This window comes from Sinocyclocheilus rhinocerous, unplaced genomic scaffold (genome assembly GCF_001515625.1).
Source record: "Sinocyclocheilus rhinocerous isolate Xijiao unplaced genomic scaffold, SAMN03320098_v1.1 scaffold148, whole genome shotgun sequence".
Classification (NCBI taxonomy): domain Eukaryota; kingdom Metazoa; phylum Chordata; class Actinopteri; order Cypriniformes; family Cyprinidae; genus Sinocyclocheilus; species Sinocyclocheilus rhinocerous.
In genome coordinates this window covers 1,836,435-1,851,786 of record NW_015653472.1, presented here as the reverse complement: position 1 = coordinate 1,851,786, position 15,352 = coordinate 1,836,435, and the positions used below count along the sequence as shown (strand labels likewise).

The 15,352-nt window shown below is 38.7% G+C and overlaps 1 protein-coding gene across 3 annotated transcripts in view; it reads right to left on the bottom strand.

Moving 5' to 3' along the window:
* LOC107716153 (serine/threonine-protein kinase WNK3-like) overlaps positions 1-15,352 on the bottom strand; it is a 63,983-nt gene continuing 48,631 nt past the window's right edge. Inside the window, exons 12-25 of one of the 3 annotated variants that reach the window (XM_016522504.1) lie at positions 15,172-15,212; positions 14,933-15,062; positions 14,724-14,840; positions 14,504-14,605; positions 14,153-14,201; positions 13,798-13,950; positions 11,997-13,588; positions 10,890-11,145; positions 7,445-7,527; positions 5,599-5,927; positions 5,285-5,517; positions 3,867-3,965; positions 3,076-3,257; positions 1-1,539 (exon numbers count right to left, since the gene is read on the bottom strand). In XM_016522504.1, the coding sequence (XP_016377990.1) occupies positions 1,087-1,539; positions 3,076-3,257; positions 3,867-3,965; positions 5,285-5,517; positions 5,599-5,927; positions 7,445-7,527; positions 10,890-11,145; positions 11,997-13,588; positions 13,798-13,950; positions 14,153-14,201; positions 14,504-14,605; positions 14,724-14,840; positions 14,933-15,062; positions 15,172-15,212 (3,819 nt within the window). In that variant the 3' untranslated portion in view covers positions 1-1,086. The remainder of the gene's footprint in view (positions 1,540-3,075; positions 3,258-3,866; positions 3,966-5,284; positions 5,518-5,598; positions 5,928-7,444; positions 7,528-10,889; positions 11,146-11,996; positions 13,589-13,797; positions 13,951-14,152; positions 14,202-14,503; positions 14,606-14,723; positions 14,841-14,932; positions 15,063-15,171; positions 15,213-15,352) is intronic. The other 2 variants (XM_016522506.1, XM_016522505.1) reach the window with 2 other exon arrangements.

Sequence of the window (15,352 nt, the reverse complement as noted above, 5' to 3'; positions counted from 1 at the left end):
AGGCAACCTATTTCTGGATTTTCTCCCAAACTTGTTTGGCAGTTATGTCTATGTATATGTAATTTTTCACCAGAGTAGTATCTGATGAAAAGTTAGATTCAATGAGGAATACATCTTTTGTTTTGCTGATGCGCTGCATTCACTAAAAGCAAACTCACAGTTCACAGATCGGTGTGCACGGAAGCACGTTCACACGGGACTGTGCAAAAATACACAAGAACAAGAACAAGCTGCATTCACTTCACTTGAGCTTTACAAACAGCCGTCTAGTCTTGCACTCTTCACAATGGGAATTATGTTAATAGTGTAAACCTTAAAAGTGTGAATGTCTGCTAAAACAGAGAGGAAAATACTGCAATCATATTAGCTAGTTTCATTTGAAACCAAATGAATTTATTAATTTTTTTCTCAGAATCAATTGCAGGATCTTGAAAGGAATTAGTCAATGGCTATTTGTTATTCTAGAAAAAATCTTGGCTAAATCTAAAACGCTACGGGCTATTTATCATCGTAAATTATAATACATGAGGAGCATGCTTTATCCGTGCACAACGATTGTTTTCGTAGCTACAATGATGGTTGCAAGGTTACCATGCTCTGCGTTGGAACATGCGATCGATCCCGCTGCCGGCTGAATCCGTTGTGCTCTATAAAGATGGCGCGTCGCTGCTGACATCTGGTTGTTGTTGTCGTTTCTGTGCGTATATATAAAAAATATTTCCTTTAAGCTATATAGATCCATGTCACAACAACACAGAAAAGATGAATTTAAGTATCAGTTACTAATTGCACTTTTTAAAATTCAAAGAGTCCTTTTGTTTGAAGCACTGATAAATAAAAACAAAGAGGATCACCTCATGTCAAAAATGTCTCTATATAGGGCGAGTTTAGGTCCAACTAAGTCAGATAGAAAACTTGACGGTGCGGAAACACACAGAGGATATGTATTGAAAAATGCAACACAAACGCACGCTCACACAAATACACACTACAGTATTTATACACCCCCATACCCACACACACCAACACGCAACCGCTTGATACTAGTGTCCTTCCTGTACAAGATGTTCAGCGTTATCCGTCTTCTCACTGCTGTCCTAAAGGAAGGGTGGATGTGGAGTGTTTGGGGTGAAGTTTGGCACTGGGAGGCAGAGCGGAGGTGGAGCAGGAGGAAGAGGAGCACGAGCAGAAGACGGCGTCTTGATTGGCGGTGGTGGCGGGGGCAGAGGCAGCTGTGATGCTGGTGGCGGGGGGCAGCGAAGGCCCCGCTGCGGTCATGAGGGAAGGTGCACTGGGCACCGGGGGCTGGGATCCTGACAGGATTTGGACCTGCTGCGGGTGCAGGGGAGATGGGCTGTACTGCAGGGCAGGTTGCAGATGCATGTTCTGCTGTGATAGAGGAGCGATGGGAAATTGCGTCGGAGGCGGCTGAGTTTGTCCACTGATGGTACTATATGGGGTAGGAGCCATTGTAGACATGCTGACTGATACTGGAGCAGTCAAAGGGGCTCCGGAAAACCAACCCGATGAAGCTGTTGTCTGCAAGATAGAAACATTATTTACTTATTATTTGATTTTTATTATTACAAATAACGATTAATACAGATGAATCCAAAAGACTGAGATTATTTAAAATGTAAAAAACAAGAAAAAACAAGAATTTTAAATTCCATTTAAATGTGGAAATCTGGAAATAAAAGTTTTAGGGATTTAAAAAAATATAACATTTAGACAAAATTAATTCAACACATTGATCATGTGACTCTTTGTACAGACCAGGGTTATTGTAGTTAACTAATACTAACACAAATAAACAAAAAAATACATAAATACAATAATGGTAATTAAATATATGAACTGAAATGACACAAAAAAATCTTTAAACTTGTTTGACTTTAAACTTTAATTAAACTTAATTGATTAGTGAGGTCAAATAGCATGTTTATTATTTTTAGTGGTGGAACATTTAAAGTCGACATGAAATGGAAATCGTGACTGTCCTACTTTCCCCTATTGTGACATATATCTAAATGTCACTGTATCAACAGCATATCAAGAGCATATCCACAGAGTTCAACAGCATATCAAATGGAGGGCAGGACTTGATTCTGTCCATCAGGAATTGATTGGATCATAGAACATTTTGTCGCTTGTTATGATCATTTCATGAGAGTGACAGGGTTGCTGGAGAGAATTGAAGCTCGTCAGGCCAATGGACAACCTTATTGCCCAGCCCTTGCGTCCATATGTGTTTCATTATGTTTTGTTTTGGTAATGTTTGATTGAAAATTACAAGTACACTGGCAATGGTACATTTTCTCAAATCACTGTGAGCGTTATTGTGTGCTTTTGCATATTAAACAGTTAGCACAGCATTCATCTCATTTACAGCACCAGCTTTACAGCCATCACCTTTAAGATGATCACTGTCGGACTTTAAATTGCCTGTAGTGAGAAATGTTCCCGTTATTATGCAGAATCCACAGGTTTAATTGTCATGTTGCTGTGAAATTACAGATTAGCATTTTTCGGTGGTCTGTTGTTGATTCTTCATGGTGTGCTACTCAGTCCAGGGTGTCTTTAAAAAAAGGCTAAACAAGCATGATGTTATACACACAATATTTTTTACAGTTATGTACTTTCATACTGTTATGAACTTTTAAATAGGGAGAGAGGATCACCCTGTGAGTCTAAGCACAGTTTACATCATTGCTGCATGATTTCTAATGGGAAAAAAGCAAGCACTTTTCACTAGTGGTCTTAACCATTGTTCAGTAAATTTTCATGGGCAAAATCCAGTAATTTCAATAGAAATTCATGCAATCTGATTTCGCAACGGGTTCAATTTGGTAACACAAATTCTCCGATGCTTGGTTTGAAAGTGACTTCTGTGTGAGCCGTGCTTTATAAATCACTACACTATTAACAATAGACAATGGACTTTTTTAGCCTGCAAAATTTAGCACAGCACCTTTAAACTTTTGAACACCATTGTATATAACAGAAAAATATATGAACCCATACAGGCTAGTCTATATATGCATGTATGAGACATTTGTTTCATGTATGCTTTACCTCAGTAGTCTGGCCCCATCCGCCAAACTCCTGCACTTGTTGGATCTGTTTGATTTGATTCAGTGAAGGCTTGGGCTGGACAGGGCAAACTGCTTCTTTTGACCACTCATCAACAAGCTTATGCAGCTCATCTGTGAATGTGCTCTTTCTATTGGCAGAACCCTGGGCTGGAGGACTCTGGTCTGAAAGCAAAATGAGGGAACTGTTAAATAAAAATGCCATTCCTCAGATTAATTCTCAGTAATTACAGTATTGTTAAAAAATTTGGGAGCAATTAGTTTTTTTAAAACGTTTTTGAAAGAAGTCTCGTATGCTTTCCAAGGCTGCATTTATTTGACCAAAATACACCAAGATAGTAATACTGTCAAATATTATTAAAATTTAAAATAACTATTTTCTTTTTAAATATATTTTGAAATGGAATTTATTCCTGTGATGGCAAAGCTGAATTTTCAGCAGCCATTACAGTCTTTAGTGCCACATGATCCTTCAGAAATCATTCTGATATGCTGATTTGGTGCTGAAGAAACAGTTGTGTTGCTTAATATATTTGTGGAAACCAGGATACCTTAATAAACAGAAAGTTTAAAAGAAAATAATTTATTTGAAATAAAATAACTGTCACTTTTGGTCAATTTAATGCATTCTTGCTGAATAAAAAAATATTAATATATATATATATTTTTTGAAAAACAAATTAATTCTTTTATTCAGCAAGGATGCAGTTACTGATCTCAAACTTTTGAACAGCAGTGTATTATTATTTTGAGTATGTTCTATAGCTTTAGTACCTCTTTTAGCGGTCAGTGATGGGATTTTCTCTGGCTTGCAGTATGAGTGAAGCCTGCTTTGCTCCCCACCAGTATAACTGCTAGACTGCTGAAGACTCCCTGAGTGTTTGCATTTTTAAAAAATCAACAGAAAAACAGTACAAGTGGATTATAGTTACAACCACAAAAAAAAAACATATGCTTATTCTAACTCTCTCTCTAATATGGCAGTACTATTACCTTGGTGTGTGACTCCGTTGTTATCCATGTGAGAGTGGGGTCGGGGCCGAAGCCTGGCTTTGGCGGGTCGGGGTCTGCGCGGGGAGATGGCGATGGGTGCGGTGGGCAGAGGAGAGGTCTGGGGCAGCGTCATGGACAGAGGTCTGTGGTCTTTAAGAGAGCGGAGCTGCCTGTACAAATCCTGCAGCTCTCTGTTCTGCTGTGCCTGCAGGGACACCACCTCTTTGATGTGTCTACAAAGATAAAAGAGAGGAAGCATCAGTATGGGAAGAGAGGAAAAGTTAAACAGCACTGCAGAATTCAACTTCTCTCACTTCTCTCTCAGCATGTGGAGTTCTCTCCTCAAATCTTCATCCTCCACCTCGCTCTCATCGTCACTGCTGCCCTGAGGCAAGTGTGCATGACTTCTGGGTGGGTGGCTGGGTGCTGTAGTTCTCTTGTCCTCTTTCTCGCCATCTTTTCCTTTAGATTTTCTCCTCTCACGCTCAAGGTCAGGTGACACGGGGGAGCTGTCTGTCAAATGCTCCTCTCTCTGTTCGGCCTGGGTGACTGAGAAACGCCCAACTTTTCTTTGTGTGATCCCTTCGCTTGGTGAGGCTTCCTGTGTTGGAAGAGGCTCTGCAGACTGGGACACTGGAATCACCTATGAGAAAAGAGAATGGAAACAGCTGATACTTCACTTCAAGTTTAAATTATTTGTGTCAACTCTAATCACAATACAGTACATATAACAAAAGTGTAAACTCCACCAACTAAGCATCATACTTTAGAGAAAAAAAAGAATGTTTTTGTTCAATGCTCTCATGATTTTTATCTAACTTTTAGTGCGTTCACGTCATGTTGGAATGTTGTTGTTCATGATATAAGTACATAAACACCAGGACTTTTTAAAAACTCAAGTTTTTAATTTCCAATTTAGAAGAGTCATGGCGGAAGCAAATAATTATTGATTTTATATACACTACTGTTACAAAAGATTTCAAATTCATATCCTTTTGAAATTACCTTCATCACAAAATCCTAAAAAATTTATTGGTTTCCAATATAAATATATTATAAATATAATAAAAATATTTCCAACACTGATAATAAGAAATGTTTCTTGTACAGAAAAACAGTACAAGTGGATTATAGTTACAACCACAAAAAAAAAACATATGCTTATTCTAACTCTCTCTCTAATATGGCAGTACTATTACCTTGGTGTGTGACTCCGTTGTTATCCATGTGAGAGTGGGGTCGGGGCCGAAGCCTGGCTTTGGCGGGTCGGGGTCTGCGCGGGGAGATGGCGATGGGTGCGGTGGGCAGAGGAGAGGTCTGGGGCAGCGTCATGGACAGAGGTCTGTGGTCTTTAAGAGAGCGGAGCTGCCTGTACAAATCCTGCAGCTCTCTGTTCTGCTGTGCCTGCAGGGACACCACCTCTTTGATGTGTCTACAAAGATAAAAGAGAGGAAGCATCAGTATGGGAAGAGAGGAAAAGTTAAACAGCACTGCAGAATTCAACTTCTCTCACTTCTCTCTCAGCATGTGGAGTTCTCTCCTCAAATCTTCATCCTCCACCTCGCTCTCATCGTCACTGCTGCCCTGAGGCAAGTGTGCATGACTTCTGGGTGGGTGGCTGGGTGCTGTAGTTCTCTTGTCCTCTTTCTCGCCATCTTTTCCTTTAGATTTTCTCCTCTCACGCTCAAGGTCAGGTGACACGGGGGAGCTGTCTGTCAAATGCTCCTCTCTCTGTTCGGCCTGGGTGACTGAGAAACGCCCAACTTTTCTTTGTGTGATCCCTTCGCTTGGTGAGGCTTCCTGTGTTGGAAGAGGCTCTGCAGACTGGGACACTGGAATCACCTATGAGAAAAGAGAATGGAAACAGCTGATACTTCACTTCAAGTTTAAATTATTTGTGTCAACTCTAATCACAATACAGTACATATAACAAAAGTGTAAACTCCACCAACTAAGCATCATACTTTAGAGAAAAAAAAGAATGTTTTTGTTCAATGCTCTCATGATTTTTATCTAACTTTTAGTGCGTTCACGTCATGTTGGAATGTTGTTGTTCATGATATAAGTACATAAACACCAGGACTTTTTAAAAACTCAAGTTTTTAATTTCCAATTTAGAAGAGTCATGGCGGAAGCAAATAATTATTGATTTTATATACACTACTGTTACAAAAGATTTCAAATTCATATCCTTTTGAAATTACCTTCATCACAAAATCCTAAAAAATTTATTGGTTTCCAATATAAATATATTATAAATATAATAAAAATATTTCCAACACTGATAATAAGAAATGTTTCTTGTACACCAAATCAGCATATTAGAATGATTTCTAAAGGATCATGTGACACTGAAGACTGAAATAATGGTGGCTGAAAATTCAGCTTTGCCATCACAGGAATAAATTACATTTTAACCTATATAAAATATAATAAATACATAAAAATTGTAATACCATCTCACAATGTTACTGTTTTACTGTATTTTTAAACAAATAAATGCAGCCTTGGTGAGATTAAGAGATTTTTCAAAAACACACACAACATTTTTTTTTTTAATGGCAGTCTACATTTGTAATTATTAATGTTATATAATGCTACAAATAAGTTTTTGCATATTTTGTGCACTGTTGATGCAGCATACTGATGAAACTATCCAGAAAACACTACTCATTTAGCTGGTTTAGACGAGACAGATGTGACTTCATTATTTCCCTTCATTCTCTTTGGCTGCATAACAATATACATAAATTCTACACTTAATGCACATCTTTTGATTTTAATTGTCACGTTAAATCAAACACGGTTTTCAGTTGGTGAAAAAACAAAAATAACAAATGTTATCCATTTCTCGAAATTGAGATTTATACATAATCTGAAAGCTGAATAAATAAGCTTTCCATTGATGTATGGTTTATTAGGATCGGACAATATTTGGCTGAGATGCAACTATTTGAAAATCTGGAATCTGAGGGTGCAAAAAAATCAAAATATTGAGAAAATCGCCTTTACAGTTGTCCAAATGAAGTTCTTAGCAATGCATATTACTAATCAAAAATGAAGTTTTGATATATTTATGGTAGAAAATGTACAAAATATCTTCATGGAACATAAAATCTTTACTTAATATTTTAATGATTTTTGGCATAAAAGAAAAATCGATAATTTTGACCCATACAATGAATTTTTGGCTATTGCTACAAATATACCAGCGCTACTTATGATTGGTTTTGTGATCCAGGGTCACATATATAGAGAATGTGGCTTTGTCTCTATGTTTAAAGTTCTTCCTGTCTGACAAGCTACTGGAAAGGCTAAGCCTTTGCAAAACGAGAATACTTAGTGAATAATGGCAGTACCTGGAAACGGCCTCTGCGTGAGCAGGGTTGGTCATTTGTACATGCCTCCCTCTCCTCCTTCATCCCCTGGCTCAAGTTGCCATCTTATCAGGAAGAATAAAGAGAGAGACGCAAAGACGAGGGAAGACAATGACAATAGTAAAATGAAATGAGAACATACCGAAAACACAGTGTATTTGGTATTAAAAAAAACAAAAACAAATAAGCACACGAACAAACAGACAATACAAACACACAAGAAACACCACAGACACAGAGAGCTGGCATTAATAACTCAAGCACACAAGAGATCTTTGACTAACAAGCATCCATGCATGTTCACATGGCAAGATTAGAGTCAGCATGGCAAATTACACCATCACTGGCAGTCGGTGGACATGAATGAGAATATGATTATCTCAAACGTTATGCTGAGTGGATGGGGAATGGGTGTGGGGAAGGGTGGCAGGGAGCAGTTTTAACAAACAGTAAAACCAGTTTATGAAAGAACAATCTCTGCAGTACAACTTCTAAAACATGAGAGAATAATAAACACAAGTAATATGCCCCCATCCATCCACACTCACACGATTGCATTCATCTGTCAGATTCTAATATCACTGCCTAGAGAGCAACAGTGATACCAGTCAGCATGTGTGAATTATCTACATCTACTGTGTGTTCAGAGTGTGTATACAGAAACATTCCAGGGACTATTTCTAGTTGATGATGGTCTTAATGTGCTTTTCATGATACACAAAACACATATACACTGATATGCATGCTGAACATGTACAGTCTGTCAGGCTTAAACTGCTGAAAACTATTGCTCTTTTGTTTTGGACTGAAGCTAGAGTATATTACATTTAGGGTATGTTAGGAATGGCATACTACCGTATTACTCATACTAAATATATATATATATATGTATATATTTTGCACAGTATGCAAATGTTTATTTATAAGTATATGCATACTTATTCATGGAACATCCGGATAAATTGGTATAAGTAGTATGATACAGTATTCCTTTTAGTGTTCTCTGGTTGTATGCTGCACATTTTGGTGACTACGTAAATATCTAAGTATATATACTGTGCACAGAATGCAAATGTCCAGTTTTTATGGAATAAAATAAAAAAACTATTTTATTACCTTTTAACGCATTCGTGTTTTGCTCACTCATGATTGGACTGCCATTTTTACTACAAAAATGTAGTACTTACAGACCCTAAAGTTTAGGGTCTGTAAGATTTACAAGGCAAGGCAGCATTTATTTGACCAAAAATACAGTAAAATCATGAAATATTATTACAATGTATCTATTTGAATGTATTTTGAAATATAATTTATTCCGGTGATGGTAAAGCCGAATTTTCAGCAGTCATTACTCCAGTCTTCAGTGTCACATGAGCCTTCAGAAATCATTCCGTTTTCTACTATGCTGATTTAATGTTCAAGAAACATTTATTTTTATTAAGAAAATATTAAAATTATATATAAAATAATTACACACTGTATAACATTCTTTCTATTTCATTATATTCACTATATTTGTAAAACATTTTTTCAGGATTCGTTGATGAACAGCATTTCTTTGAAACTTTTGATCAATTTAATGTATTGTATGCATTAATTCCTTGCTGGAAAAAAGTATTAATTTCTTTTTAAGAAGTCTTACTGACCCCACACTTTAGAAGGGTAGAGCAACATGTAACAATTGTGACAAGTTTTAAAATGTATCAGTGCATACTGTGTACCGTTTCACACTGCAAGGACAGCAGTATGCTAGTACTCCATTCCAAACATACCCATGGACATGCAAAAAATCTAGAAAATAAAACCTTTCAAAAATCTACCCAGGAAGGAAAGAACAGGATATAATCTAAAGCAGTGGTTATCAATTACAGTCCTCACGTACCACCGCTCTGCACATTTTGTATGTATCTCATCACTTCAGACATTTGTTCTGTTCGACCGTAAGTGCCCTGCGAAGTGGACATCACAGGATATTCTACCATGATTCCAGTTCGAAGGGAGTGTATATGTTAGATTCAAAGGGCATTAAAGTGCGCGAGAAGTTAATTTAAATTGTATTTATTTATAGAGGTATATTATGTCACACTTTCTCTAGTAAGTTTTGTCTGTGTGAAGACGCTGCGGGAGTCTTTATATTAAAAAGAACAGCTGTTATTTTTGCATTAGAATGGACAGAAACCTACGAACAATATGCATGGCATCTAGTTTCATGCCTCTTCATTTACTAAATAACCAGGGGTGCACATAAGTTTTTCAGCCTGGTTCTCATAAGACCAAATTTGGTTTGGTCCTCACACTGCACATAGTGTGACCCATTAAATATAACTATAAAAAATAAATTAATAATAGTGATAATATTATTGCACTTTATTTAGTTCGTTTTTAAAAATTAAATAATAAACAAAATAATAAAGTGTAATAAAACTACTATATTTTAAAATAAAAAGGGAGTATTAAATACAAATACAATTATTTTATAGTAAACTTAAAAATAAAATGATAATATTTTAAATCAGTAGGTTTTTATTTTGGCGGGTTGCCGGCAAGTAAGTATATGCGCTTCCGGGTTTAGCGCTGCCGACTGAAGAGCATCAGTGAATGAAATGTCACAGTTTTGCATTGTGCTTTGAAAACGGCAGCGGGTAGCCTCGATTTATGCTTTTGAATAGAAATCTTATACAGTACAGTTTGTCGATCTAAAAAGGCAATTGTGCATTAACAGCTGTCAACCATGTCGGTACGCAAATGCGCTGTCAGAACTTATTTACACAGCGCATTTTTTTATTTTGGTCGCGCATGCACACCTGCGGACCACTTATGTGCACCCCTGCAAATAACAAATGAACAGGTGCAAACTTCAGACTCTGGCCCATGTCGCTTGTAAACAAGTGTGCTATTTTGCGATTGCAGGTGCTCTGGGTGAGTGAGGCAGGGTGCAGGAAGGTGAGGGGCGCAGGCACTGCAATACAGCACTGCATAAGGTGGGACTGGAGACTCAGATACAGGTGCGATGCACAAGGGTCATCCCTCTTAGATTCTCTCCCCTTTCTACACTCCTCTGTTCTTACACCTGGGTAACCCATGCAGACAAAACGAAAAAGGAGGCTACAACACAAACGTTAATGTACAGCAGAGCAATTCAGTTAAAACAAAAACTAAAGCAAGAAAAATGTATGGCTAGGTGATGTAATGATTTCAGTACAGACTAAACACAGCAACAACCATGTCTCCACGGAAGAACTAATAGGATTAATAATTAATTATTAATTCTAACAGTGTTTTTACAAATTAAGAAATCCCTATCTAGCAAGGTAAGAGTCAGCTACATTCATTTGGCTACATTATGTTTAACTAAACATTTGTTTTAGGTCAGTGCCCACCCACACCCCTCACTCGCTCTCTCTTGCGCGCTTCCTGCGGACACTACCTTGCTGGACTCTGGGCTTCTTGAACAAGCTGGCGGAGTGGCGCAGTTTGCATGCCCAGCTTTTGAATTTTCGAGTCCACGATTTCTTGCTAACAGGATTTCTGATACTAGGACATGTCAGGTTTAGGCCAAAATATCCACCTCCTTCATAGTGCTGCTGCTGCTGTTGTCCAGGCCGCAGGGGGACAGGCGGCTGAGAAGAGGAAGGCAACAGAACATCTCCAGGGGTGGAGCTTTCAGTGAGGGAAGGGGGAGCCTGGACACCACATGTGAACAAGAGGAGGGAAACAAATTTAAGAAGTGTGGAGAAATGTCTGAAACTAATCTTAAATAAATTACACCATAATTTTAGAAACAGTTATACCATTTTCAATAAAAATTTAAATTGAATGACTCTAAACAAGTCATGTGATGTAACCATGTAAAAATTACCAGCATATTTTCGCTGAAAACATGCGAGTGCATACATTTTAATTCACAAAAAAAGTTTTTACATTTATTTTCAAAGGAATTTATATAATCATGAATAAAATAATATTAAGTTTTAGGGGAGTTACACCACAATCACATTTTACAACCTGAACTAACCTAGTCTTTGTCTTGTCATAAAAAGACCTTAAATGAACTGACACAGAGTCAGGTCTGCAGGGGTCCTCTCTATGATATCATTTCCTGTTTTATGTGTTTTTCCTTGCATGTTTCTTCATGTTAGTTGCACTAGATTAATTTGAACTAATTTGAAAAAAGTTTTTGGAGTCAGCAATGAGTTTTGTAGAGTTTCCTCTGGGGGAGTTTTTGTAGTTTTTTTTTTAATATCAATAAGCAGTTGTTTATTTTTTATAGTAAATAGTAATAACATTTGTTAACTACAAACTTCATTATTTTAATGAGCTGTTTTTTTTGTATTACCCTGAAATTTTCTACTTTATCCTCCAGCCCAAAAAGAAAAAAGAAATGAATTTTAATACAGAGATTAAAAAAAACATGTTCACGATAGAAGAGGTGTATTCATCATTTGTATGCAAGAACTGCATTTTTATTGATTTTTGAATAAAATAGCATCATGTCATTTATCTGTTTTTAGTGAGATAAATACACCCTACTTACACTTATAAATGATTCACTGGGTACTTTCGGGGATCCAGGCTCCTGTGGAGGGGAAACGAGAGAGCATGGAGGGGATGTAGAGGAGAAGGATGAGGCAGGCTGGCGTTGCACAGCAGATGGGATCGTCTCCTCCTCACCTGCTCTCTCCCGCTCTCCATCCGGAGAGGTAGAGGAAGAGCGAGGGGTGGTGGAGGAGGTGGTGGAAGAGGTGGAGTGAGGGGAGGTGTCTGAAGAAGTTGCAGGAGGAGCAGAGAATGTGTTGGGGTGCTCTGAAAACTCGTCAACTGCGGTGGAGGCCGCAGCAGATCCCGAGGTGGAGCTGGGGGCAGGAGCAGAGCCGCTGGTGGAGCCACTTCCCAGTGCTGCCCCACTACCACCGTGTTCCTGATACAGAAGAGTCCTCAGCTTCTCATCCAATGTCTTGATCCGGTTGTCCACAAACTCAATTTTGGGTGGGCCTTCACTGTCTGACTCTGCTACCGAGGAGGGCTGGGCTGGAGAGGGCGTGAAAGTGTGGGAGAGGGCAGGCAGAGCCGTTTCAGAGAGCGGCAGGGGTGGGAGAGAGGTGTCCGAAGTGGGATGGGGTGGGGCGGAGTGGCTGACGGTGTCTTCACCTGTGGACAGCTCAGACTCCGACTGCTGGATAGATGCCTGCTTCTGCACAGCCAGAGGCACTGCGGTTTGTGTCATAGGCGCCATATCATGCGGTACCTGCTGAAATAACATCTGCGTTTGCTCAGCGGGAAGCTGCTGCGGGATCACTGGTTGAAATGGAAATCGAAGCTGTTGGGGATCCTGGGTCTGGAGGCCATGCTGTAGATGCATGGTCAGTATCGTTGTGGTTTCTTGAGACACATTCTGTTCTACCTTGTGCTGTTGGATCTGCTCAGCAGTGGCTGTTTGAAGGCTGTGTTGCTGCAAGAAAGCGGTCGCCGGCTGTTGAGATTCAATTGGTACTTGTTGGTGAGGAACCTGCTGAACTTGGGCAGCTGGAAGACCTCCCTGCGAAGGTACCGTCTCCATTGGCATTGACTGTGATAGTGTTTTTGACTCGCTAGGCTGGAGTATTGGTGACTGTGGAGCGACCTGGCACACTGGCTGTTTCTGAGCTTGTTCAATGGTGGCCATTGCTGACTGTAGTGCCTGGGTTTGTTGAAGTACATCTGGTGTCTGAAAGGGTGCCATTTGGGTTTGTGGTAGAAGTTGCGGTGAAGGATCAACGTGGGTCACTAGCGACGCTGAAGGAGTCCCATAAATAGATAAGGTAGAGAGGGGCTGTTCACCCTCACCTTTAACTGCAGCTTTTCCTTGGTCCACGCTGGAGCCAATGAGGGCCGCGACTGCTGGGAAAGGAGCAGCAGAGGTGCTGGAGGCCATGACAGGGATTGGGCCTGCAGTCAGGGTAGCGGAGGAGAGTTGCTCTACTGTTGGCAAGGCAGCGGGTGTTACATCTTTTTGGGCAGCAATGGCCGAAGCTGACATGGATGCAGGAGCTGATACAGTAGAGACTGGAGGAGAGGATGCAGACAGTGAAGAACTTGGGGAAGTTGCTATGCCAGCAAAAGACTCTGAGCGCTGATGGCTCTCATGATCTGATAATACATTACACAGAGAGTAGAATATTCAATAGTTGTCAAGATAATAATCATTATTCGTAATAATTATCATCACTATATCTCTATTTTAATGGAAAGCTAACAGTAGGAATGTTCTCAATCCATTCTAGTTTGGATTACGTAGGTCATTTCAATTTCAAATTTCACTCCAGGCCAAAAGTAATGTGTCACAGTGAATTCTCTACCTTTCTCGGTTTCTGTGGACTTGGGAACTCGGGTCTCTCCCACTGGAGGGGGAGTGGAAGCTCCCTGGTTGGAGTGAGAGTCACGATGGCGAATGGTTTGGTTAATGAAGAATCGCCAGCGACCCACTGGGGAAGACTGAGGGGCTGAATCCACTTCGGCAAATGGGAGAATAGCACAGAATTAGTTATTTTACTACTACCTGTAATAACAGTGTAAAATTAACAAGTCTTGGTTGCTATACATTTTTATTTGAATCAAGATAAAAAGATACAGAAGTTACAAAGTCAATGCAACTTTAACCCTTAACTTTATTCTTCTGCTTTATTTGTGAGAAGATCAGATTGTTAAACTCACTTGTTGCACTGGATGGGGTGCTCACATGGAGTTGCTCCAAGGACCCAGTCTGAGACAAATAAAAATTTAAATTATAAATAAACCAAACATACACTAGTTTTTTTTTTTAAAGTAATTAATACTTTTATTCAGCAAAGACACATTAAATTGATCAGACTTTACAAAATTCTATTTTAAATAAATAAGTTCTTTTGAACTTTCTATTCATCAAAGTACATAAAAAAACAAACAAACAAAAAACAATACTTTGTATCTTTCATAAAGTAAAAAAAAAATCACCAGAACTACATAAAGGAATAGTTTATCCAAAAATGACAATTTCCAACAACAATACAGTTGTGAATGACAGACCTGTGAGTGAGTGCTTAGTATTCCTTGAGCTTTCTTCACTATAGCTCTCAGCTCCTCAACAAATTTCTCTTTCTCAGGCTCAAGGACAAAATCCTCCTCCACCTACACAAAATACATTGTTAAGAAATTAACTAGTGTAGACAAACTTCTAAAGCAAAAATTATCTTAATACGTTTCTCAAAAAGCAAATGAACCGTTCTAGCTACTGAACATATTTCACCATATAATCTGCAATGTCCTCAGGTGCATCTCCTTCAATGTCAAACTTGAATGTGACCATCTTGTTGCTGTGAGTCTCCAGCTGACACTCTACCATGTTGTCCCCTGTGCCTGAGACCTACAACACAGAGTAGGTGTTCATAATAGGATTCAGTTTATATTGAAATAAAAAGTGAAGTGCAGAAAATATGAATATAGTGATTTACATACCTGCAACATGCTCAGCTGAAAATGAGTTTTTTCAGCTTTTTGACAGGATGATCTCCTCTGAGATTTTACCTTATCTTGTTTTCCACTGGCCCACAGCGATTGGGTCTCATCTCCATTGGCAGGAGCAGAGCTGGATTTATAAAAGATTTAAAACCAATTCACAGAGCATGTTGTTAAATGTATTACAAAATTCAAATAAGAAAAAAAAAAGTCAAATAAGAATACACACAACTGCTTACCCTGATGAAGAACCCCTATTGGCAGACTGATTTAGGCTCTCCTGTTAAGCCAGAGGAAAGACAAACAAACAAATACACAAGAACAACCACATACCAACAGAAAAACAAAAAGAAAAACAAAAGACAAAATATCAGTTATGTAATGAGATATACAAATAATAAACTAACATAAAAAATTCCA